Source organism: Leucopleurus acutus, assembly GCF_964270905.1.
Source record: "Leucopleurus acutus genome assembly, chromosome: 1".
NCBI classification, from domain to species: Eukaryota; Metazoa; Chordata; class Mammalia; order Artiodactyla; family Delphinidae; genus Leucopleurus; species Leucopleurus acutus.
Window position 1 is genome coordinate 66,923,449 of NC_139142.1, and position 27,483 is coordinate 66,950,931.

Consider the following 27,483-nt stretch of genomic DNA (forward strand, 5'->3'; position numbering starts at 1 on the left):
GGTGGTACAGTGGTTAGGACTCCATGCTTCCACTGCCAGGGGCACAATGTGGCCAAAAAAAAAAAAGAAAGAAAGGGGAAAAAATAATGTCACTGGGGTTTTGATAGGGATTGCACTGAATCTGTAGATCAGTTGGGTAGTATTGATATTTTAATAACAGTAAGTCTTCCAGTCCATGAACATGGAATGTGTTTACACTTATTTCTGTCTTTAATTTCTTTTCTTTCTTTTTTTAATATTTATTTATTTATTTTATTTATTTGGCTGCTCCAGGTCTTAGTTGCTGCATACGGACTCTTCCTTGCCATGTGCAGGATCTTTAGTTATGTCATGTGAGATGTTCAGTTGCAGCATGTGGGATCTTTAGTTGGGGCATGTGGGATCTTTAGTTGCGGCATGCAGGATCTAGTTCCCTAACCAGGAATCGAACCCAGGCCCCCTGCATTGGGAGCCCAGAGTCTTAACAACTGGACCACGAGGGAAGTCCCTCTGTCTTTAATTTCATTCAGCAATATTTTTTGATTTTCATTGTACCAGTCTTTCACCTCCTTATTTAAATATTATGTTAACTAAGTATTTTGTTCTTTTTGATGCTTTTGTAAATGGAATTGTTTTCATAATTTCCTTTCATGATTGTTCACTGATAGTGTATAGAAATGCTATTGATTTTTGTGTGTTGACTGTGTCCTGGTATTTTGCTGAATTTGTAGTTGTAACAGACTTATGGAATTGTTTGGGTTTACTACATATAACATCATATCATCTGTGAACAGAGATAATTTTACTTCTTCCTTTCTAACTTAGATTCCTTTCATTTTTCTTGCCTCATTGCTCTGCTTATGACTTCTAGTACTATGCTGAACATGAGTGTTAGAAGCAGGCGTCCTTGTTCTGATTTTTGAGAGAAGGCTTTCAGTCTTTAACCATTGAGTACGACGTTTGTTGTTTTTTCTCATAAATGGCTTTTATTATGTCATGAGAGTTTCCTTTTATTCTTAGTTTGTTGAGGTTTTTTAATCAAGAAAAAGGTGTTCAGTTTTGTCAAATTCTTTTTCTGCATCAGTTGAAATGGTCATATGTTTTTTATTCTGTTAATGTAGTATATTATATTAATTGGTTTTCTTATGTTGAGCCATCCTTGCATTGCAGGAATAAATCTCACTTGGTCATGATTTGTAATCTTTGTAATATGCTACTGAATTTGAGTTACTAGTATTTTGTTGAGAGTTTTTGCATCAGTGTTTATAAGAGATACTGGTTTTCTTGCAGTACCTTTATCTAGCTTTGGCTCTTGGCACAGTGCTGGACTCATTGAGTTAAGGAATGTCCCTCTTAAATTTTTTGAAATGTTTTAGAAAGATTGGTGTTAATTCTTTAAATGTTTGGTAGAATTCACTAATAAAGCAATCAGTCTAAAGGTTTTGTTTGTTGGGAGATTCTTGATTACTAATTCAATCTCTTTACTAGTTACAGACCTTTTCAGATTTTCTGTTTTTTTCATTATTCAGTCTTGGTGGATTTTGTGTTTCTAGGTTATCCAATTTGTTGGTGTACAATTGTTTGTAGTACTCTTATAATCCTTTTTATTTCTGTAGAATTGGTTGCAACGTCCCCACTTTCATTTCTGAGTTTAGTTATTTGTGTCTTTTTTTCTTAGTCAATCCAGGTAACGGTTTGTCAATTTTGTTGATCTTTTTGAAGAACCAAGTTTTGATTTTGTTGATTTTTTTTCTGTTGTTTTTCTCTGCTTTATTTTATTTCTATGCTTTAATCTTTATTATTTCTTTCCTTCTCCTAGCTTTAGGTTTAGTTTGTTCTTTTTCTGAAATTCCTTAAGTTGTAAAGTTAGGTTGTTGATCTGAGTTCTTTCTTGCCTTTTTTTTTTTTTTTTTTTTTTTTTTGGTACGTGGGCCTCTCACTGTTGTGGCCTCTCCCGTTGCGGAGCACAGGCTCCGGACGCGCAGGCTCAGCGGCCATGGCTCATGGGCCTAGCTGCTCCATGGCATGTGGGATCTTCCTGGACCGGGGCACGAACCCATGTCCCCTGCATAGGCAGGCGGACTCAACCACTGCACCACCAGGGAAGCCCCCTCTTTCTTGCTTTTTAATGTAAGCCTTTATAGCTATAAATTATTCATTTAGCACTGCTTTTGCTGTGTCCCATAAGTTTTGGTAAGCTGTGTTTTCATTTTCATTCCTCTCTAAGTATTTTTTAATTTTCCTTATGATTTTTTTGTTTTATTAGTTGTTCAAGAGGGTGTTGTTTAATATCCACAAATTTGTGGCTTTTTCAAGTTTTTTTGTTACTAATTTCTAACTTCATCCATTGTGATCACAGGTGATTTTTTAAAATGATATTTAAGTTTTAAAATTGATTAGAGTTGATTTGTGTCCTAACACGTGGTCTGTTTTTGAGAATATCTCTTGTGTATTTGAGAAGAATGTATTCTGTTGTTGTTGGGTAGAGTGTTCCATATATGTCTGTTAGATCTAGCTGGTTTATTGAGTTGTTCAAGTCCTCTGTTTCCTTATTTTCGGTCTGGTTCTTCTATGTGTTATTGAGAGTGGGATATCGAAGTCTCCAGCTATTATTATTGAACTATTTCTTCCTTTAATTCTGTCAATTTTTGTGTCATATATTTTGATGGTCTCATTAGGTATGTAAATATTTATAACTTTTTTGTTTTTTGCTGTATTAAACCTTTTATTAGTATATAATGTCCTTTGTCTCTTATGACCTTTTTTCATATAAAGTCTATTTTGTCTAATATTAATATAGAAGGCTTGCAAACCTTAATAGTATATACTAGGCTTTGCAGGTCACATTGGGTCTGTGTTGCCTATTCTAATTTTGTTTATTGTTTTTTTTTTAAACCATTTTTCACTCTGTGGCTGTCCAAAAACAGGTAGGTTGCCAATTCCTACTTTATCTTGAACAGAAGCTTTTTAATTATAGTGAATTTATCCATCCTTTTCTTTATTGTTAGTGTCTTTGTAAATATGATTTTTGTGGTTACTTTTTAAGGTGTTTATTTGCAAAGATGATGCTGTTCATGGTGCATTATGACCTGTAAAAGCAATCGAAAAGTCCACTGTCCATGATCCTTTACTAAATGTCAAATCTGTTATTTTATTGGTCCTTATTATCACTATCAGACATAATCTTTACCTTTTTAGTCTGTACAGGTCATAAGATCAGTTCCAGTAGTCATGACTTTTCTGTTGTTATCTGCTTTTTACTCTCCTCTCCAGTATTTTATGTTAGACTCTGTCCTTTTAAGTTTCATTTTCATGAATTCTTACCATTTCCTTGTCTTGTGTCTTTGTGAGTTACCTCCCTTCAGCTCCTGTTCAGAAGTTGCTTTGGGGTTCTTGCTGTTTTACAGGATTTGTGCTTCTTTGTTTAATTTACTGGATTCTCTAGGTATGGATGACTTTTAATACCAAAATGCCAAAGAAAGAAGTGAAAATGAATTCTCACAACAGTATAAGATTCTAATAGGAAGTATTGTAGTCTTTTTTTTTTTTAATTCCTTAGAGGCAGTATGACTTGCACTTAGTTTGCAGTATCTTTCTCAACCAAAAAATTACCAGTTACTACTACTACTTTTTTAAAATTTATTTATTTGGCTGTGCTGGGTCTTAGTTGTGGCATGTGGTATCTTCATTGTTGCGTACAGGATCTCGCTGTGGCATGCAAGATCTTTTTAGTTGTGGCACGCAGGTCTTTTTAGTTGTGGCATCTGGGATCTTTTTTTTTTTTTTTTTTTTTTTTTAGTTGTGGCATGCATGCGGGATCTAGTTCCCTGACCAGGGATGGAACCTGGGCCCCCTGCATTGGGTGCGCAGAGTCTTAACCACTGGACCACCAGGGAAGTCCACTACTTCTTAAGAAGCAAAATAAAATGAGCTTCTTTCATTTTTTTCTGTTGCTAATTGTAAAATACTTATGAGATCTGGAAATTAGAGTCACATAAGGGTTCTACAGTATGTGATTCATGTTTGTTTTTTTTTAAAGCCAATACAGGAGAAAACCCTCAATCAGAATTTCTTGAAGCTGTGTAATGAAACTGATATATTCTACCTTTGCTCCACAGCTTAAGAGAGTCAGAAGTGCTACTTTTCTCTTTAGGATCTAGACTATTACTAGGTTCTGAATCTTTACCATTGCTCCTAGATCTTTATTTTTGTTTTGAAATTTGTATGTAGACTAAGTGTTATATAGTTGTGTATAATTTCTCAGGTTTTACGGAGTTGTGAATGATTTCATTTAATTTTTCCAAACTTAATGTGTTAAATTATTCAGATGAATTCATTTGTTCTGATTGCATGTTCACTGAAATTTTTTAAAAATTAACCATAATTTAGCTTACAAAGTAGCTTACTTTATCTTAATGGGCAAATACACCTATTGGTCATCTCGGCAAGAGCATGAAAGTTAATTTTATTGTAAATATGTTCATAACAGCAAATATCCCCATGTAGATGCCAGCCTCCTTAAACATTACTCTTTAGTGTGGGGTGTATAAAGGAGGCTGACATGCTGGGAAGGGCCAGAAAAAGATGGAGAATTGTCTCTCTGAGAAAATAAGGCAATTAAAAGGAAAAAAAATTCTCTCACTGTAGAAAATGACAACAGAAAGTAATGAAGTCATTGAACATAAAGTGGCTTAACTTAAACTATTTGTAATACTCTGGATAATTGTTTCAAGAGATAAAACAATTTGGAGTGTGGTGGATAGAATGGAAAAGATTATAAATTTTTAAGTATTTCATGAAAGAAATGCTTTTGAGGGAATATTACTGTTTTTTAAACAAGCAATATCTAATTTGAGGAAAATATTTATCTACTTGTGAATATAATATTTTTTAGTTCTTTGTGACTTGTTTGTTAGGAATTAGGTGCAATTTTTACATACAAAATTTCCTTTCAAAAGTATGTAAAACTTAATATTAGAGACCAAAAGGATTATAAGCAAATAGCTAATTTATAGTTATCTTTATTTTAAAGCGATTGTATTATCTAACAAAGAAAGTTTGATCAACTGCTTCTATGAATTTCAAATCTTGCTGTCATGAGTAAAAGGGCAGAATTTTACATTTATTGTTTTCCTTTTTTCAATTTCCTATGTATAGTTAAGAAAAAAATGAAAATAAATGAACTTTTTGTATTTTTAGGCCCGGATAGCATTTTTGCAAGGAGAAAGAAAAGGTCAAGAAAACTTGAAGAAGGATTTAGTAAGAAGAATAAAGATGTTAGAATATGCATTAAAACAAGAAAGGTATGTGTCCCTCATTTTCTTATATGAATAAAATAAAGTAGAACAATATTATTCTCTTTATGTATTATTATACAGTGTATTTAACGCCTTTTGAAAGATACAAAGGTTTGCCCAAAATACAGGACGATATTTTGATTTGATTCTTATATAGGAAAAGAAAAAAAGATTAAAATCTTTAAATTGAAATAATATCTTTTATTATAGAGTCCAAGTTTTTTCTTTTTTACAGATTAGGAAAAATTTATCTTTACTTGGGTGTATATTTTAGTTGGGCAATTTATCTTATTTTTTTTCTTTTACATCCAGTATATTTTTTTTCTCCAACTTCTTTTGCAAGTAAAGTTTAAAGAAACAGACATTCATATTATGCTTTATTTGTCATTGGAGAAATATATACCAGTAGTTAGTTACTTACCTATGTAGAAAAGGAAAAAAAAAATTGTTTTTCTTTCAACAATTTATTATTAAATTTTCAGGGCAAAATATCACAAATTAAAATACGGCACAGAACTGAACCAAGGTGATTTGAAAATGCCAACCTTTGAATCAGGTAAACTTGATTCTTCTGTTAATCTCCCCCCGCCCCCCACATACACACCCCATGCAAGAAAAACTGGTTTAAGCTCATTTTTATGTAACAAACATGTTCTCTTTACCCCCATTTTGCTTTGAAAGCATCAGTTAGTTAGATGGTTGCCTATTATAATACTGTCTAGAATTTGGGGAAAAATAATAAATGAATAAAAATAAGTATCAATAGTGTCATCTACATAATCTCCTACATACTTTCTTGTTTTGAAAGCTGTGTAAAACTGGGTGTATTTTTGGTTGTAATTAGAAGTGGAAGGTAATGAGTAACTCTTTGTACCACCTGTAGGCAATTCTTATCCAAGTCTATATAAGCTTAATTTTGTATTATTAAAAAGTTATTTTTTTTTCTAGAGAAGCTGTGATTAACTCATAAAGAAATTGCAAATTTGAATTTGGAAACTACGGAGGCAGCCAGATAAGGATAAGAGAAGGAAAACATTATCTCCAATTGGCCTTGCTCTTTACTAAAGTAGTGAGTGTGAGAGTAGTATGTGATGAACAGTTATGCAGGAAGAGAGGGCTGGATATAGGAAAAGGCTATAACAGTTTAGTGTTAATTTAGGGTTCCATATGATTACAATTTGAGTAATCTAAAAGTTTAATAAGGAAAGAATATTTTGATTTATGTTATATAATATTTGGGAATATTACTGCAATTTTCTTTTTCTGAGGTATATGTAGAACCCATTTATATACACAGTTTGATGGTGCAGGCAAATTGAATTCTATACTGTTCTTGGCTGCTGGTTACTAAGATAAGGAAAAAAATGTGTCTTTATTTTGATATACAATTTTTCTTCTCCTTGTATTGTTGTTTCCATTCCTAATAAAGTCAAAGTGTACATGGTAGGGAAAATAAAACAAATAGGGATTTTTTTTTTTAAGTTAAATGTTACAGTAAATTTTTAAAATTTAGCTAATTGGTTTTGGTTTAACATCAAGTACTTAAAACTTGGCAGAAAACACCCTCTATGTACAACCTGCAGTTGATTTATTCTTAGGTCTTCTCCACTTACCAATTTTAGCACCACAACCATATCTTCCTAGTTGTCATATATAAAATTAAGAGACCAAGATAGGAGTGGCATAGGTTTCCTTTGATCTAGCTTTTAAGTGGTTACGAAGACTCAGATGCCAGGGGACAATATTATGGTCTCCTCCTTGGAAAAGCTATAATAAATGATAAAAAGATGGAAGGCCTGTATATTTTGGGCCATGTTTACTGCAGCAGTCCCATTATAGTTAGAGGGAGTACAGTGGTTTCACCATAGAGAAAACCTGATGTCTTCATAGCTTTTCTTTAACTCATTTTTTTTCTAATATGGCTAGAATATTCAGAAAATAATCACTTTTTTTTTTTTTTTTTTTTGGCCGCTCCGCATGGCTTGCAGGATCTTAGTTCCCAGACCAGGTATTGAACCCGGGCTACAGCAGTGAAAGCGCTGAGTCCTAACCACTGGACCACCAGGGAATTCCCCACTTAGTATAACTTGAGGACTGTCCCCCTAACTTGGTCTGTATAAATGTGAGGAACAGCCCCACTGTTCCTGGAACTAGAGTCGGAATTGGGTAACTGGTCTTGGTACAAGTTGGTATAAAGGAAAATCATTAGCACGTAATCTCTCCTGCCCCCAACTGAAATGAGAGAAAAACAAGTCTGTTTTTATCTATATAAACTTAACTATTAAAACTTCCTTAAATTGAAGAATAAAATAACAACCAAGTATTTTATTTATAGGAAACAATAATAATAAAGTAGATTATTTCTACTGATGTAGAAAAACTACTCAGGATGTTTAGTGGAAAACAAACAAAGGAATGGGCAAAAATACACCATGCAAACAATGAGATAAAATTATTTACATCAAAGTATAGAAAGAAATAAACATTAAATGAATCATTGTTGCCTTTTATATACTTAAAATAAATCAAAATGTAAAAAAAGTACGAAATACTGTTATGAAAGAAGTACAAGGTATGTGTGTTTTTATACCCTTGTCCTAGTAATACCAGTATATATATCCTAAACTTAACTCTATAAAAGGGGGTGTATCCAAATCTGTAAACAGCTCCTATTTCCCTACATTTAAGGGAAAAAATCTACAACAGTAAACATATGGGTAAAAGACTTGAAAAGCCACCAATAAAAGACGATATCCAAATGGCCAATAAACATACGAAACGATGCTCAAATGTATTGGTTTATACAACTTAAAACCACAGCACAGTACAATTAGACACCTACCACAATGTGAAAATGAAAAAGAGAAAATGTCATGTGTTGCTGAGGATGTGGATCAACCAGGATTTGCACACCTTCTGGTGTTGGAATTCTAGTTTGATAAAACTGCTCTGAAAATGATTTGTCAGTACAAGTTTCCCCCAGTATCCCAAAGTAGAGCATTCCTGTTCATAAGCCAAAATGACATAAAACAAAGACGCAATTTACCTTTGGACACATCTTGCTAATGATGCGCAAAATAGATCAAGATAAAGCACAGATGATAATAGACACAGTTCAAAACTATGGGCTTGTTACGGAGCTTGGTGGTGCCTCTCTCGCTGCTTGGGGGTGCGTGCTGCCACTGTTAACAGTTCACTGCAAAACAAATGCTGAAGGCTGTTTTTTCTTTTCGCCTTTTTTCATAAAGAGTGAAAATTCTCTCTGAATTTTTTCAGTTAGGCTAGCGAAAACAGGTACTAAATGTAGGTCTTTCATAAAAGCGAGGTGGCCTAAAGAGAGCTTTCGAAAAGCGTGGGATAACTGTATTGCTAAAGGGAACATAGCGTGCCCCGTGACCCAGTAATTCCACTCCTTAAAATGTTCATCACAAGGCTTGTATAAGAATGTTCATAGTATCATTACTTTTAATAGCAAAAAACTGGAAGCAATTCACATGTTCTTCACCAATAGAATAGACAAATATATTGTGATATTTTAGTGTAAGGAAATGCTGTTTAGCAAAAAAAAAAAATGAATAAACTATAACTAGACTAAGCTATAACCAAAAGTGAATAAACTATAACTAAATTTTATGTGGATCACATAAAATTGAAAATTGATAGAAATGATTTCATATATATCAAATTCAAAAATTAACCTAGTGTTTAGAAATCAGGGTAGTGTTAATATCCTTTTAGGAATATCTAGTTAGACTTGGGAAAGGGCACGATGAAAGTTTTTGGGGGTGCTGATGACATTTTATTTCTTCATCTAGGTACTGGTTACATGGGTGTGTTAAAACATTCATTGAGCTGTACGCTTAGGATGTACTTCAAGAATATTTTTACCAACATTATTTATAATAGTGAAAAATGGAAACATTTCAACATTAGGGAACTGGTTAAATTAAATAGGTATATACTTTCTGTAGATTATATAATTATTTTATATGATGTTAATCTATATTTATTGCCATAGAATGTTCAAGATACATTAAGTATTGAAAGCAGCTTGTAGTGCAGTACACACACTTTGACCTTTTTTTTTTTTTTTAATTTAAGGAGGGGAGAAGCTGATGTTATTTTCAGATGGAAAATATGGAATGATAAAATCTCAAGTACTAATACTGTTGGTGATAGGATTTGGGGCAATTTGTATTTCTTTTTTTTAAATGTATTTTTTTGGCCAGTTAATTATGTGTTATATGTGATTTAAAAATAGGCAAAATGGTATAAATAGAAAAAGTTATAAATAAAAAATGGGGGCTATTAGAATGAGATAATTATTTCTGGAAATTATAGATGTTTCTACGTGCACAGGGGAAGAATGAGAAGATATTAATAACGGATTGTTAAGGTTAGAGAAGTAATACCTGCAGAGAATATTTGAATTGCTACCAATAACTGTTTGTTCATGTGACTCTGAGGAGTCTAGGAGCCTAATGACTGTAAGCCATGGTAAGAGTTCTCAACATTCAATGTGAGGGCTTGTCTTCTATGGCCCTATATTCTTTGCTTTATCATAATTTTTATAATGGGAAATTGCAGGAAAATATTTCTGTATCATTAGTGCCAATGAATAGTTTTAAATATCACTGTGGATATACTTGTTGAGAGCTTAACTCATCTGAAGTTATACTGTTTATTAAACTCTTTTTTAATGCATACACTTTGTTACCGGAGAATAAAATATGACTTTTTACATATAGTAAAAACTGTTTTCTGGTCTAACTTTTAGTTCTAAAAATGAAATCGACTGTATAGAGTCTTGTATGTAGCCTTAGAGTCTACTGATACAGACTCTAAGTTATTCACTAGTTTTATAAATATATATCTAATTTCTAAACAATGTTGATTTTGAAAAGTTTATATAAATAGTAAATATCACTTTTTAATTTCAAAAGCATTCAACAGCAGAATTCTGGTAGTTTAAAAAATTGATTTTAATAAAATTTCATTTCAAAGCCTGGGCTTTTGATTTTTAAATCACTTGTAATAAAACAAGGAGGGTGGTGCCTAAGTGTTTGGACTGTCAGGATAAACACACTTTAAATGAGTGATCCACAGTAAACACTCAATAAAAGTTAATTTTCTTCTATCCTTTATAAAATATTTTGGTATATTCTTGTGGGACTTTATCCTTAAGAGAACTTTGGCAGTATTATCAGGAGTTGAAGTAACGTGTATGAAACTTGTCTTGTTTTTGTTGTTGTTGTTGTTGTTGTTACTGTTAATTTTAGAAGAAACCAAAGACACAGAGGCTCCCACAGCACCTCAGAATAGCCAGTTAACGTGGAAGCAGGGCAGACAGCTGTTAAGACAGTGAGTAATGGTTCATTTTCACCTTTCTTTAAGGATCTAGGTATGAAAGTGCTTCTATTCAGTCACTTTGCAAGTGAAAATTATTTAATGATAATGGGACAATGTGTATAGTTTTCATATTGCTTCTTTTTTGTTTTGTTAGATGCCTGGATCTTTTTAAAGTTTTGTTTCCTCTGAATGTTTCTCTAAACATTTCTCAGAATGATATTTTTTTCTTATTTGTGGAGTAGGATGTCATAAAGACTAGATGTCTTGAAGACCAGAACAAAAATAGGGAGTTCATACTTATAGACATTCTCATTTCCATCACTGGAAAACTTATATATTTGGTTTTAAGTGAGATTGTGACTGGCTTAGAGAAGCAATTTAACTGGTTATCAGAAACTTTTCAGAAGTGGCTTGCTAAATCCTGCTTCTACTTGAATCTTTAAGGAAGCTTTTTTTTTCGAGGAACCTTTTTGATGTTTGAATTCTTTGCCGTATTAGAAGTACTTACGTGGCAAATATTATTGTCTTATCTATTTGTTCTTTTCCCTTGTATTTTGAAAACTTTGGTACTCGCGTATTACTGAAATCTTAGGTAATTCAACTTTCTCAACTCTAGGCATCTTTACCATCACTTCAGTAACCCAGTGAAGTGTGGTCAGACCCTTGATCTTGTTATAACCTAGAACTGCCCTACCTCTGGAATATTCCTTGATCATATTCCACTTTTCTTACTCCAGTTCCCATGTTATTTGTCCTCTGACCTTACTTTGATCTTTAGATCCTTGACTGTTTCATTTCCCTTACCTCCTTTACCTATTGTTGGTTTAATTTTTTTTTTTTGGCGGTGGGGTTTTTTTGTTGTTTCTTTTTGTTGTTTCCCTAGCTTCCACTTAGACCCCATGATCCTTTACACTTTTGCTGGTACCCTTAACTTTCCTGCTGCCCACTCCTTACCCCCACCACCAGTCATTTTACTATACCTACCTACAGTATCCCAGCCCTAATGAGTCTTACTGTCTATTGCTTCTGTTTCTAATTAATTCTTAGAGAAAAATCACAGAATTGTGTGAATGCCATTACACGTTCATGGTTTCCTGTCCAAACATTGCATAGAGCCTTTTTCCATATCCCTGGTCATCTCCTGCTCCCATTGCCCTCAGTGGATATTCTGAACTTTTACCACATCTCAGCCCATTCTCCCTTACTCTCATTAGAGCACCTCAAGCTCTACTTCACTGAAATCATGAAGGCTATCAGGTGAGAACTGTCTTCACTTTTTGCTTTCCTTTCTGAAAATGTATTTAAACCTCATATTCATCATCTCAGTTTCTAATGTTCCATTCAAAGAAGTGTTTATCAATCTGGACAGTTAGTGACTAAAACTCACACAAACTTCAAAAACAGATTACTGTCTGGAAGGATGCTGGGATAGCTAGCAGAGTTGAGGGAAGTGCTGATTAACTGAGTGTTAGAAACTTAAGAGCTAGTGTATCACTGAAGATTTCTCAGGGACTGGAAACACCCAGGATATGTTCTTACTCTCTGGTGTTCTACTCCTCTGTGTATCAGTTTTCTTTTCTACTGAAAACCACTTTTCTCCAGGTGGCAGGGGATCCCTTATTTTAGTCAGAATAATTTCTGAGGATTGGATTTGTCTTAACTTGATCAAATAACTGCCCACGAGTCAGTTATTTTTACCTGGGTTGTTTAAGATCTTGACAGTTCTTTTAGACCACATGGCTAGAGTGTGGTGGGAGTTTTTTTCCTCAAAAGAGGATCGCGTTTTTTAGAAGAGTATGACGGCTATAGAGAAATCAGTTGCACAGTATTTCTCTCATAAATGCCTAATCCCATTGCCTGGCTTTATATTGTGTCTCTTCTCATTTTTCTGTAACAGTAGTTTATCTCCATAGTCTTCCTTATTCATTTCTCAACTGTCTAGTTTGTTTTCCATTTTGATATTCCCCAGAAGCTTCTATCACAAACATGTTTATGAGAACCTTTTTGTTCATATTGATCTTTTGGAAATATTTGACATTAACTCTTCATTTCTTTTTGAAACTCTGTTTTTCTTACTTTCATGAAACTACTCTCTGCTTTTTTTACCCTCATTTCTCAAGTTCTTTCTTTTAATTTTCCTTTGAGTTTCTTATTCTTCCAGCCCTTTAGATGTTTGTGTCCCCAGGTTTTGTTTTTACTTATGCTTTTTCTCTGGGTAACTTCATTTAAATCCATGACTTCAGATATCTCCAAACACTAATGACTCCCAAATCTGTACACCCAGTCCAGTCCCTTCTGAGCTTTTGACCTTCTTACCATTGTGCCTAATAAATGTTACCACTTTCATAGATACTACTTGATTATTTGATAGGTACCCTCTAAACCATATTCTGACCCTTTATTCTTTATTTTATTCAGTAGAACCACCATGCAACCATCCCAGCTAGAAACCTGAAAATTTTCCAAAATTCTTATATCTTCTTTTATTCTACTGCCATATTTACTTGTGTACCAAGTCACTAAGATATTTTATTTTTCTCACATTTCTCCTCTTCTCTAGTTTTAATTCTTGCTGTGTTAGTGTCCTAACCAGTCTCCCTGTCTTTAGCTTTCACTTAAAAATCCTCTATTATTTTGTCAGCAACATATAAAAAGAAACAAAAAAGGCTTCTTTTTAACATCTTCCCTTAGCCTGTCAAATACTTTAGGAAGAAATTTTAAAATTTGTCACACAAAGCCGTTCATGACCCATTATCTATACTTATGTCATGATTCAGTCCCTTTCTTCTTTTTGAGTCTCATCCTAGATCCTCGGTTAGGTACCCTGGTTTAGATAACAAGGAAAGTTTGAAAACCGCGGGACTGTAGGACTGCTATAAGACCTTAGATCCTAGAAGGAGAACTAATCTATCCATCAACCTCTGGCTAAGAGCCAGGGTTTAAACGTAGCATGTCATTGTTCTGAGGTTTATTTCTGTTCATCCTTTACCACTTTCTGGAATTTTTTTTTTTTTTTAAGTAATATATATCATCAACTCCTAAAAGTTTTTTAACGCTCTAGGTCTTTTTAGGCTTCAGGATAATTGGCCCTTAATTAGTGTTAGCCATCTATATGCTTTTTAAATTAAACTATGGTTTGTAATCGGCCTTTTTTTTTTTTTTTGTAGAACTGGAACTAGTCTAGAGAGAAGAAAGTTATTGAGACAAAGGAAGAGTAAATTTTATAGGATTATGGATTTTTCTAAAATCTTTGATGTGATTTTGATTTGACAAGATTGCATGTATTAACAATATGTGGGATTTAATATTTTTAATTTTCTCTTATAGATATCTTCAGGAAGTAGGTTACACAGATACAATATTAGATGTACGGTCTCAGCGGGTAAGATCATTACTTGGACTATCTAATTCAGAACCAAATGGATCAGTAGAGACAAAGAATTTAGAACAGATCCTGAATGGAGGTGAATCTCCTAAGCAAAAAGGACAAGAAATCAAAAGGTATGACCTATACTTATAGGTTAACATTGTTTATATAGCAGGTATTGTGAATTTCTTTAGCTTCTTGTTATTGCTGTTAACAGTTATTGAAGCATGTAGAGTTCAGATTTAAAGATTCCTTCCCGCCCTGCAAATGGTACCATGGACAAAGAAACTTTTTATTTAGGTGCTTTTTAAATTTGTTTATCTTGGGGCTTCCCTGGTGGCACGGTGGTTAAGAATCTGCCTCCCAGTGCAGGGGACCTGGGTTCGAGCCCTGGTCTGGGAAGACCCCACATGCCGCAGAGCAACTAAGCCCGTGTGCCACAACTGCTGAGCCCCTGTGCCACAACTACTGAAGCCCACATGCCTAGATCCCATGCTCCGCAACAAGAGAAGGCACCGCAATGAGAAGCCCACGCACCATAACGAAGAGTAGCCCCCGCTCGCCACAACTAGAGAAAGCCCGCATGCAGCAACAAAGACCCAATGCAGCCAAAAATAAAATAAATTTATTAAAATTATATAATAAATTTATTTATCTTGGGACTTCCCTGGTGGTCCAGTGGTTAAGACTTCATGCTCCCAATGCAAGGGGCCTGGGTTCTATCACTGGTCAAGGAAGTAGATCCCACATGCCACAACGAAGATCTCGCACGCGGCAACAAAGATCCCGCGTGCCGCAACTAAGACCCGGTGTAGCCAAATAAATAAATAAATTTTTTTTAAAGATTTATTTATCTTAAGTTTTGATGCGAAGAGAATGACTGTAGTTCTGAAATAGATTTAAAATTAGAGAGTGATTTCATGTAGTTCAGAGTTATTTTAATGTCTTGATTTTTAAATTTTTGTTAGAGTATTTTCAATAAATTATACTACTATATAATTAGAATAGTAATGGTTGTTTAGACACTAGTGTTAAAGAAACAAGGCTTTGCATTGTGTTTGGACTCAGAAAGCTACCAGGTATACTTTAAAATTTTAATGTCTTTATTGATAGAGTTCACATACCATAAAGTGCACCCACTTGAAGTATATGAGTTTAATAGTTTTTAAGATAGTCACAGAGTTGTTCAGCCGTCACCACAATCTAAGTTTTGAAAATTTTCATTACTCCATAAAGAAACCTCGTACTCATTAGTTGCCACTCCCCATTCTTTCCCATATTCCTCCCACTCACCAACCCTAGGCAACCATTAATATACTTTCTGTATCTATAGATGTGCCTATTCTGGATATTTTATGTAAATGGTTATTCTGTGAGTAGTTTCTTTTACTTAGTGTAATATTTTTAAGATTCATCCATGTTATAGCATATGTCAGTAATTCATTTCTTCTTACTGCCAAATAATATTCTTTTCTATGGATATACCACATTTTGTTTATCCATTCCTTATCCAATTGATGGGCATGTTGATTGGTTCCACATTTTGGAATAATGAATAATGCTACTTTGAACATTGGTCCGCAGGTGTGGACATATGTTTTCAAGTCTCTTGGGTTTATACCTAGGAGTGGAATTGCTGTGTCATACAGTAACTCTGTGTTTACCTTTTTGAGGAATTTCCAAACTCATTTCCAAAGTGGCTGGACTATTTTACATTACCATCAGAAATGTATAAGAATTCTAATTTCTCTACATCCTCATTAACACTTGTTTTCTGTCTACCAAATACACTTTTGATTATAGTACAGATTTGATAAATGCAAGTTGTCAAGCAGATGGAACTTTCTTTTCATTTTTTACCATTAGATATTACATTGAATTACATAGGTTGGAACGACAAAGAAAAAAGAGTGGAAAAAACCAAAATGAATTCATTAGTTTGGTTAGAGCTTAAGAAGTTAATAATATGTACAGTTTATAAACTAGCATTGTTTCATACCTTAGATACATTTTATCTAAGATACATCATGCAGTTATTTAAAGGCTTTCAGGTTAACATAAGCCTTTAGTTTACGGGTTTTATTTCTGAGAAATAAGGTCTCTTTAATAAAAACAATTTGACATCTAACAGAGCCCTTGTTTTCTTTACTCTGGATTTCAGGAATCATAGAGCTTTCATAGCTTTAGCGAAAAAGCAAGGATATTACTATGTTATTTTAAACTAAACTTGTCAGCTAACCAGGCTAAGTAGTTCTTAGGATTTATAACTACTTTAGAGGAACACAGTTTACTATATCACACCTGAATCTGAATTAAAAATCCACAACAGACTGTATCTTCTCCTTGTAAAGCTTCTTCCCTTTGCAAGATTAAGAGTTTAATAGTTTTTTTTTTTCTGTTGTGGTAAAAAACACATAACATGAGATCTATCTTAATAAATTTTAAGTGTACGGTACAGTGTTGTTAACTGTAAGCACAATATTGTAGAGCACTTCTCTAGAACATTTTCATCTTTCATGACTGAAACGCCATACCCATTGAATAGCAACTCCCTATTTCCTCCTTCCCCCAGCCCCTGGCAAACACCCTTTGACTTTCTGTTTCTACGAGTGACTACTTTAAATACTTTATATATATTTATATAATATATGAATACTTTATATAAGTGGAATTAATACAGTATTTGTCCTTGTGTGACTGGCTTATTTCACTTAACATAATGTCCCAAGGTTCATCAGTGTCATAGCATATGACAAGATTTCCTTCTTTTTTATGGCTGAATAATTATTGAATGTATTTACCACATTTTCTTTATCCATTTATCCGTCCACAGACATTTAGGTAATAATTGTTTTTAATCAATGTGATTTCCTTCTTAATGAATATAGCTGTATATTGTGAGTCTGTACTAATGTAGGTGTGTATGGTTCAGCTATGATCAGGACCTTTGAAAATTCCTAAGAAATACGAAAATGACCTAACATGTTGATAGAGGTGTCAACAAAAAGATGTTTATCGTATTCTCATTTATAACAATAAAAAATTTGAAGCAGTCTACATGTTCAACAGTAGAAGAATGGTAAATTGTAGATCATATTATTAGAGACAGTATGCTTAATGGTTTAGAATGGGAACTCTGAAGACAGACTGGGTTTGAATCTGGACTTTGCTGCTTACTAGCTGTGACTTTGGGCAGGGTACTTTACCTTCCTGTGCCTCAGTTTCCTCATTTATAAAATGGTAATGATAGGGTTGATGTGAAGAAGAAATGAATTAATGTAAGGCATTTGGAACAATGCTTGGTGCATAATAATAGCTATGATGAAATATTGCTTATCCAGTTGAAATGTGACCCAATCAAGAGTAATATTTACTAGATTCTACTGAGTAAATGTCATTGTTGTCTTTCTTGGTTTATTCTTTGGTTTATTGTAGGGGGATGTTGTGGGTGTGTAGTGTATCATATCACACAGCCTCCACCTTATAAGGATTCATTGGGGAAGAGAGTTCTCATAGGTCTTGTAACTGAAAAGCTGTGCTGCTTCTTAGTGATTGGTCTGATTTACCTTTGAACCTCCAGTAGTTGCTCTCTTTCTTTTTACTCTGACTGTTTGGAATCTTGCCATATTTGTGGGTTTCCCTTATCTCTAGAAAACACTGACTCTTTTTTACCCTTTTACTTACGAACCTTACTCTTGACTTCATTCTGTTTTCCCTTCATCTGGATATATAATTTTAAAAATTCTGTTGATTGCTTTTTATTGAATGAGAAAGGATAGTAAATAGTTGGCAAAGAAAAAAATTATTATAAAATTCCATAGATGTAGATGTCCACTTAAGCATGTGGATTAAAGGCAGATTTACTTGTGTGCCTTCTGGAACCTCTGTTAAAATATCAGTTAAAGACATTTTAAGACACACTGATTGACACATAAGGACAAAAAATTGAATATATAGAAAGAATGAGAGGATATACTGTCCATTAGATAGGGAGAACTTAATAATTTTGGAAGCTGGAAAGAAGAAAAGGAACAAGCCAATTCAAGTCCCAAAATGCCAGTAAAGTTCCAAAAGCTAAGGAGTTAGAGGTATCAGGTACATTTGGAGTCAGGTTTAGAGGGGATTATTAATAGAGAATTAGTTTCAAGTTTATGTAAGAGGCAGTTAGAATCTTAAACCCCCTCTTTAATCCTGTATAGCCGCTTGAACACCCCTCCCCTATCCCAAAGAATGGTGGTATATTTTCTGGTGAATTCCAGTGATTTCTGATTTCTTAAGAAAACAAGCAACTGTAGGGTGGGCTACTGTACTGAAAACAGGAGGATTATCTGAAAATCTCTAGCTGAGCAGTGAGATTCCCTGTTTCCTTCTACTTGGCTTCAGGTATGTTGGCAGCTGGTCTTAAATCCCTTTCAGGCAGGAATATGATCACATTAATAGAGAAGACCTTATGATCCGACAGTTGGGATCTGCCAGTGAAATGGCTGGGACTCTGCCCTGTTGTTATACAGAAGTGAAGCTAGCTACTTTGACAAGCCTCACCCATGTACACAATATATCCAATTAGTTTTTCTGTGCCTCACTGTTAAATATTAACAGTTAAGGAAAGACTTTAATATGAAAATTGGAGACCAAAGGAACCAAACATAAAAAAGGAACTCAGAGAAAAGAGGGAGCAGAAGACTTTCAAAACTATAATTACTCTTCTGAGAGGACTGAGAGAAGATAATACATCTATAAAACAGTAATATGTTATTGTATAAGGTTCAGTAAGAGATCAGAAAAGAGCTAATAGAAATTTAAAAGTGTGATTTAAATAATTTTCATGTAAGACTTGGGAGATAAAAGACTCTCCCAGAAAAGAGAAAAGGGGAAAAAAAGTAAGACTGAAAAGAGAGGAAAATCTAAAGATCAGTCCAAGAGGGACAACATCTGAATAGGAGTTTCAAAAAGAGAGAACAGGTAAACTGGTGTTGAAAAAATTTTTTAAAGAGTAATTTAAAAAAATTCTGGAATATATTTATAGAATGTGTTTCCAAGGATGTTTGTTTCCACATTGAAAGGATTTCTCCCAGTTACACTATAAAGTGAATTAAAAAAAATCCATACAAAGGCCATCATCGTGAATGCTAAAAAGAAAACATCTCAAGAGAAACAGCATGGTAGCTTGCAAGTAGGGCAAAGTCTCAGACCCTTCACAGTCCATGGTTGCTTTAATTTCCATTTTGCTAAAGACTAATGACGTTGAGCATCTGTGTATGCCATCCACATATCTTTTGATACAGGATCTGTTTGAATAATTTCCCCATTTTTTCATTGTTTTATTTGTTATTGTTGAGATTTAAGTGTTCTTTATATAGTCGTTCATTAAATGTGTGACTTGCAAATATTTTGTCCCAATCTGTAGACTTTTCTTTAAATTCTCTATAGTGTCTTTCAAAGAGCAAAAGTTGTTAATTTTGGGAAGTCTGATTCATCTGTTCTTTCTTTTATTGATTGTGCTGTTTGACTTTTAAACCTTGTACGTGTATTGTTGTGATCAAATACAGTTTTTAAAACCTGAAACGTGAGTTCTCACTTTAGAGACAGGAACTTCTATCCAAGGAACAATAATACTTTATTAAAGTTCAAAACAAAACTCTCATGTCTTAAATTTTTTATTTTTCTGTCATTGAAGTGCCAATTTTGTCAAATATTTTCTTTGCCTTTCATTTAATCCCCAGATATCGAGACGTATTACTAATGTTGAACTGAAAAGTATGTGTTTTGTTATTGTGGTAGTTTTTTGTTTGTTCTTACTAATTTGCATTTGAAAAACACATCTCTTTCTACATTCAGTGTTGATACAGGTCCTTGAACCATGTGCTGGATTAGGCAGAGTATAATAGACCTATTAAAACCCTATGTCTGGGATGAAGTGAGAGTGGCATGGACATATATATATACACTACCAAATGTAAAATAGATAGCTAGTGGGAAGCAGCTGCATAGCACAGGGAGATCAGCTCGGTGCTTTGTGACCACCTAGAGGGGTGGGATAGGGAGGGTGGGAGGGAGATGCAAGAGGGAGGAGATATGCGGATATATGTATATGTATAGCTGATTCACTTTGTTATAAAGCAGAAACTAACACACCATTGTAAAGCAATTATACTCCAATAAAGATGTTAAAAAAATAGTCTGAATTGTATTATATCCTTAATTTGGACTAAGAACCAATCAGGGAGAGAAAAAACCCTAACTTTTAGACTATTATTCTTTTTGTTACCATGCACTGTTCGTATTAGTAAGGATATTTGAGGTCATCTAGTTTAACCCCCCCAGTTTACAGGTAAAGAAGTTGAGGCCAAAAGGTTTAAGTGACTTGGCCAAATTCAGGCAGCTAAGTCAGTGGAAGAGTTGAGACTTTCATTGTGAGAGTCTGCGTTCAGCTGAAGCTTTCACCGCTCTGTTGCAGCCTCTGTTTTTAGACATTTAAACAACTATTTGAAAACCTTTTTTGTACATAGAGGAGGAATTCAGATTATAGTTTTAAAATGACTTCTTAAGTAGATAAAAATAGATTATCACTGTTACCTATTATATGAGTGGTTCTGAAACACTTCAAAGGTTTTTTTTTTAAGTAGTTTTTCTTTTTCCCCCTTAAGTATTTATTTATTTATTTGGCTGCGCCGGGTCTTAGTTGTGGCATGTGGAATCTTTTACTTGTGGCACGCAAGCTGTTAGTTGTGGCATGCGGGATCTAATAGTTTCCTGGCCAGGGATCGAACCCGGGCCCCCTGCATTGGGACCACCGAGTCTCAACCGCTGGACCCCCAGGTTAAGTCCTGAAAGTATTTCTTTAGTATATTAATAATCCTGTTTTCTAGGTAAGGAAATCTGTAAAATAGATTGGAATGTTCTATATCTGATTTACCATAACTTTAAATCTGAGCATCCCGATAAAGTTCAGTTTTAGTCGTAAACATTTGCACCAAGCTGTAAGAGGTTGTAGAGCTATAAGAAATGCTGAGTTTAAGTTGCTTGCTCATGATGGCTTTATTTTGAGAAATAATAGCACATTTGAGTGCCTAATACTATAGGGTTTTTATTTTGATGTAGCAATTACTTAAAGTATTTTCATTGTAGAAACTTAACAACTGCTTTTATTGATAGATACTTTAACTGTAGAACATAAATGATCTTTCAAACATTTTTGTGTAGAATATTTAGATAATACATTATAAGTAAATTTTCATTAGAATCTCTCTACTACCTTCAAGTACTATTTTAAAATAGGAGACAGAAAGAAATATTAGAATTAATCATTGGAATATTTTGGTTCATCATTTTTCCTCTCTTACAGGCCTTCTGGTGATGTTCTTGAGACATTCAATTTCTTAGAAAATGCTGATGACAGCGACGAAGAAGAGGAAAATGACATGATTGAAGGCATCCCAGAAGGAAAAGACAAACATCGGATAAATAAACACAAAGTAAGAATTCAATTTTCTATTCTTATTAGCTAAAATATATGTAGTCATGTATTTGGAATAGAATATTTCAAGATGTCTTTCGTTACATTGGGAGTGATTGATCATTTATTATGTCACTTGGAAGTTTTATATAGTCAGTTCTTATTGAATTACCTACACATAGTACAAATTATTTGCTGTATTATAAATGGCAAGAAAAGCGTCTGTTTTTATAGGACTAGTCCAGTGATTTGAAACTTTTTTTAAAAAGTTACATCCTTTCCACTCCTGTCACAATTAAGAATCACTGCTGAAGTCTCTCTCTTCCTGTACAGTAAATAAGTGGTAAATTGTAACTGAAGTGGGGTGGTACTCCCACCCTGGGTGAGGGAGTAAACTAAGAATTGTAAATGTACGTGTCAACACTCATTGTTTGTTAAGGATTAATAAAAATTTGCTTTTGCTCATAACCTAAGAAACAGGTTTATGTATTTTAGTGTTGATGCGGGTTAGCTATAAGAGCAAAAGTAGATTAAATGATCTATGTGTGAATTGTCATAATAGTGTACAGTATTTCAAGTATGTTTTTTTAAAAAAAAAGTGGATGGGTTCTGTTGTGGTTCTTTGGGATTTTACAGTAATATGGGAAAAATGCCAGTGTTTCGCAGAAGCTTCTAGTCTATAAAAGCAGTTTTCAACCTTTCTGCCAAATTTCATGTGTGTAACACACTCATATGTGGAGCATAGGTGAATAGAGATTTTGATCCTTCCCTATTTTTTTGTTCTGGGAAGCACTACTATAAATACCACAGCTGTTGACTTGCATTAATGTCCTTATTAACTATGCCATATCCTTATATGTTACGGACTGCCTCTGCAGTTCTCAGTGAATGAGGTCAATTCAACACAACATATTAGAATGTAAGTTAGTGCATGGGTCTTTTGGTACCTGTGAATCTATTGTAATTAGAGAAGTTCTTTGTAAGAATCATCATACTTGAAGATTAAGATTTTAACCATTCTTATTACCACATTGCTTGCATCACATTTTATAACAGTGTTCACACAGCACTGTTGACAACCATTTATCTAGGGTATAATTTGGGATTGGTGAACTATGTGGAAAATCTAAAATTTTGTATCTAATCTAAAAATGGGAGTGCAAATGTAAAGATAATTGTGTGAAAACATAAAGGACTCCTTTACAGTTTAGCATAAAGGTAATTCTTGGCTTATGTTCCATTTACAGATAGGTAATGAAGGTTTAGCTGCTGACCTAACCGATGATCCTGATACTGAGGAAGCACTGAAAGAATTTGATTTTTTAGTGTCTGCTGAAGACGGTGAAGGAGCTGGAGAAGCACGGAGTTCAGGGGATGGCACAGAATGGGGTAAGGTGATAAAGAAATGGGGGTGGGAAATCATCTAGCCCTTAAAGTTGTATTTTATTAAATATAATATGTGGAATGTGTATATCTGAACATATGGTGGCAGTTAAACTGAGAGCAAGGAGAAGAGTGGTATTGAATAATTTCAGAGTATTTTGCACCAATTTATTTAGATTTGGTGACTAAACTTTAATATATGGCTTTTGGTGGATTTTGATTTTTTGAAATTTGTCTTGATTTAAAGTTGAAATATTTAGTCAATTTAGAGATCCAATTCCTTTCTTCTTAGCAGATTTTTTTTAAAGCATGTATGTAGTTTTAAACATTCCTATGATTTAATTTGGTAATGAACCTGGGTTTCAAGAAGATAACTCTTTTCAGTATTCCTGTATGGTATTATCTGATTTATTGCTAGGAAGTAATAAAGCTACTAATCTTGAATTATAGCTCTATATTGAGCAAGATTTATTGACGTGTTAAACTTCATTACATGTAATATTCAGTGTACAAATGCATTAGAGCCTAGCCTTTGGAAGTGATACCTACTGCTAATAATAATCCAGCCATAACTAAAAGGGATAAAACAGTTCTATTTATACAGGGTTTAAAAACCCCATTAGAAAGTAAAATAAAAGTGTACAAAGTATTTTAAGTTAATAGCTGAGGTCCAGTATGTTATTCCTATTAAAAATGTTCATTTAATCATCATTTAATATCAACACGTTACCTGGTAGGGAGAACTCAAATTGTGTTTACAGAGCTTTATTGGAGGAGGTTACTAAGTACCTTAATGCATATTTCACATGAATACCAAAGTTGCTTAGTTACTAGCAAGGGGAATTATCACTAGATTTTTATAAACTACTTTGGTAATAAGGAAACACACTTGGATTTTTTAAAAATGCCTCACTTATATACTGAAGCTGAATATTGCTAACAGCAGGAGAGACAAGACCTAAGAGATAATGTTATTGACTATCCTGATACAAATTGAGTACTTAAAAGATCTGAATTTTGTTATCAGCTTTCTCATTGTTTATAATTCTCAAGCATTGTTTTCAGATCTTTACTTCTGTTTTCTAAGGGGAAAGAGGAGACATACTAATTGAAAGTATTAAAAATTCCACAATTACTTTCTAGACTTCGAATATACACTTTTGTACTTACTATTTGAAAATAGCTATGTTATAGAAATTTTCCCTTCTTAAGAATTAGCTTTGCTCAAGAGCAAGAATTAACCTTGCTCCAGAAAAGTAAAAGTATGTTTTCTTCTAACTTCTCTGTGCAACCCATTCAAAGTTGGAAATACCTTATTTTTTTCCGAAAGTTTCTAAAATACTGTTTATTTTTTTCTGGATTTTAAAATAATTATATAAATATATTTAAATTGTATAAATACATAATTATTTTATAATTCCTGTGTTTTTTAGGAGGTTTAGAACGCACAGATACATGTGAAGAAGAAAATTAAAAATCACCTGTAACACTGCTATATAGGGAGAATCATGGTTAATATTTATATCTTTATTTAACAAGGATTTTGCTGCGTGCTGATATATAAACCACAGTTTCCACTTAATATATTATTCTTCCGCAACATCATTTTCAAAAACTGCATAGTATTCTTGATGGAATATGTTCCACTATTTCTTTAACTCTGCTGTACTGTTGTACATTTAGATTATTTTTATTAAAGAAAAAAACGATCAAAAGCAGTTTTCAAACATCTGTATAGCTAAATCTTGGCACATATCCATTCCTATTTTCTTCACCTAAAATTGCTGGAAGTTTAACTGTCCATCAGAAGAATACATAAAAATTTCAGGAATGTAATTTGTATAAAATGGCATTATTTCTATAATCAAAGTACTATATTATGTGCATTTGATTGTCCTTCTGTCCAGAGACTTCTGGCTGTAGAGCAGAGTTTCAAGAGAGGACCTAATTAGTGTGAATGACAAGTGTCGTTACTTTATTTACTTTTACTGTTAATATTTGAGAGTGACCTGAATCTTCTTGTGTAATTGGAAGTAACCGACAAAGTCTTTTCCTTCCGGACAAGTCTAAAACACCTTTAAAGCATTTTAAGTTCTTGAGAAGGAAAGGATTCTGTTAAGAACAAGATGGTTCAAGTAGTTTCTTTCCTTAAGAAATGAAAATTATCAAAGGATCTATGCAGTGATTTTGAATTTATCATTTTTACTCAACAGGTGTCATACTCAGTTTTTTTCAAAACAAAGAGGCTGGATATACAAATATCCCTTTATATTTATTTAATTCATTTACTTAAAATTTGAATTTACTTACAAATGGGAAGGTGATGCTTTTCAGATAAATTACTTGGTAAAGGACACAGTTGTTGTTGTTGTTGTTGTTTTTAAAAGTAAATAGTCTGTCATAATGAAACATCCCAGTATTCACCCACATCGGATAATCTATGTTATTTTTTATTTTGTATACTAGCAGTCTACTCGGGTACCTAATTTTGAATCCTTTTATCCTATGAAACCACTGCTTTTAGAAAGCTTTTAAATCTTTTTCTTCTTCTGTCATCTACATTAGGTACTCTGGGTTTAATTTTAGCAGTTTTTACTTCTTGGCATAATCAAAAATATTGTGAGCATTTCTAATTTCGGTATTTCTCTCATGGAGACTAGGCATTTTAAGGTTGTTTAGTTATTGTTTCCTACACTTTGAAACTGTGGTCTGTAGAATGTATAGGACTACAAAATACCAAATGTTTGTATTTAAATATAATGAATAAAGTACTGAATATTTGCATAAAGTTAGTTACCAATTTATGCTATATTAAGTAGATTTGTATAATTCCTTTGCTTTGGTAGTTAGAATCACCATAACAAAATTTTAGGCCTTTGTGGTTTTGAGTTGTCAAGGGTCATTTTTTTGGTGCATATTTGTGTTTTCTTGTAAACAAGAAAGTTCCCGCAACTGATTCAACCTCATTTCTTGGTATTTTTTTTCCCCCTAGATTTTTTAAAAACAGAATTAATATGTAGAAGATTATGCTGCTTCTTCCCTTTTGCTCTTAACTATTTCTTATAAGTAATATCAAATCAGCTGTTACCTACCAGGCAAGTTTCAGGATGTTTGTGCACATATGCATTCACCAACCTTTTCTTTGCACTGCCTTAAGTTTACCTTTGTTTTCTAGATTGGAGTTTACCTTGCAAGTAGTATTTGTATTTTTCTTAAGCTTATCCTTTTTTATTCCCTTTGCTTTTTCACTTCACTACCCTTTGCTACTCCAGTTAGAGCTATTCACAGATTTATTTTTCTACAAAGGTCTTTTAAAAAACATATTAAACTTTACTGTTTTATCTAACTTCCAGTGTAAAGTATATACCACTTAAATTTTTTGTTGTTGTTTCTATGAGGTTTAACAAAGTTTGCTCAAAATGTGTCCATTTGTCACTTTTAAAAATAAGAATTGTAAGCTTTATTAAGATGAGTACAAGCGATTCTTTAGATCACATTTTTTCTTAGAGTATTTGATAAAGTGACAGAACGGATTCCTGATATAGCATTGTTTTCATGATTAGAGTACATGAAAAGTGGATTTTCTATTTAAATCATTATTACAGCTGTATTACAAACAGTATTACAGTTTGCAGATTTGACAAATAATCGTGTAAATTTCAGGCTTGAACAACCTAGTTTCAGGTAATTCAAGTTAGCAAATTTTTGGATTTAGCTTTTTACATACTGACTACCTAAGATCATAGTACCGTAAGGGAGAAAGTGATGACAATTATAGTAGGAAAAGCTCAAGGTACAGTAAATTGAATTTCTGTGTACCTTCGGCTTGCGGGATCGTGGTTCTTCAACCAGGGATCGAACCCGGGCCCCGGCAGTGAAAGCACCAAATCCTAACCAATGGACTGCCAGGGAATTTGCCTGTGTACCATTTAAATATGAGAATTTTTTATGTTTACTTACATACAACTATCTATAAGGAAAAAAGGCTTTTTTTATGTCCACTGTATAGATGCAATCAGTGAGTCCTAGGGAGTTTATAAGGCTTGTAAGCCAGAATATAATGAGTTAACAAAAATTTCTAAAGTATGTTTTCTCTAAAATCTTCCTCTTATGTCAGTCTTCTTGATTGACTTAGCCTATGTGTTTTGGTATAATTTTTATTTAATAACAGGGTTAAATAAACTCTTAGTTCTTTAACAAAATGTTAAACTTCCTAATAACAGCTTTCAACTTAAACAGTAAGTTTAAAACTTAAAGGATGGAAAAGCCTTTAATGCCTAAAATAATTCGAATAGACATATTTTTATTCTGCTTCTTTTTAATGCTGTTTTTCCTTTAGTTCACTATAGGGTAAATTTATTCTAGGCACAAGTATTTACTTAAAACAAATACGGATTTGTTTATTCAGCTAAAATAGCTAAAGTATCATCCTTAGCAGATTTACAGCAATGTATGTTTTCACTTCTCCATACTTTTCACTGCTTTTATCTTACCCTAAAAGTATCAACTCTTAAAAAGTTCTTCAGTGGAATTTGAGTTTTGTTTTTTTTGTTTTTTTTTTTTTTTGCTAATCTTAGTTGTAGACCAATGGAAGAAGGTAATGAGATGTTGAACTGTTTGGGTGGGGTGGGGGCAGAGGTGGGATTCTCTGA

The 27,483-nt window shown here is 33.4% G+C and overlaps 1 protein-coding gene across 4 annotated transcripts in view; it reads left to right on the forward strand.

Moving 5' to 3' along the window:
* STRN3 (striatin 3) overlaps nucleotides 1-27,483 on the forward strand; it is a 113,875-nt gene that overhangs the window by 54,553 nt on the left and 31,839 nt on the right. For 3 of the 4 annotated variants that reach the window (XM_082838371.1, XM_082838368.1, XM_082838370.1), the window contains exons 2-7: nucleotides 5,179-5,282; nucleotides 5,759-5,832; nucleotides 10,556-10,637; nucleotides 13,953-14,126; nucleotides 21,338-21,467; nucleotides 22,696-22,837. In XM_082838371.1, the coding sequence (XP_082694497.1) occupies nucleotides 5,179-5,282; nucleotides 5,759-5,832; nucleotides 10,556-10,637; nucleotides 13,953-14,126; nucleotides 21,338-21,467; nucleotides 22,696-22,837 (706 nt within the window). The remainder of the gene's footprint in view (nucleotides 1-5,178; nucleotides 5,283-5,758; nucleotides 5,833-10,555; nucleotides 10,638-13,952; nucleotides 14,127-21,337; nucleotides 21,468-22,695; nucleotides 22,838-27,483) is intronic. The other variant, XM_082838369.1, reaches the window with a different exon arrangement.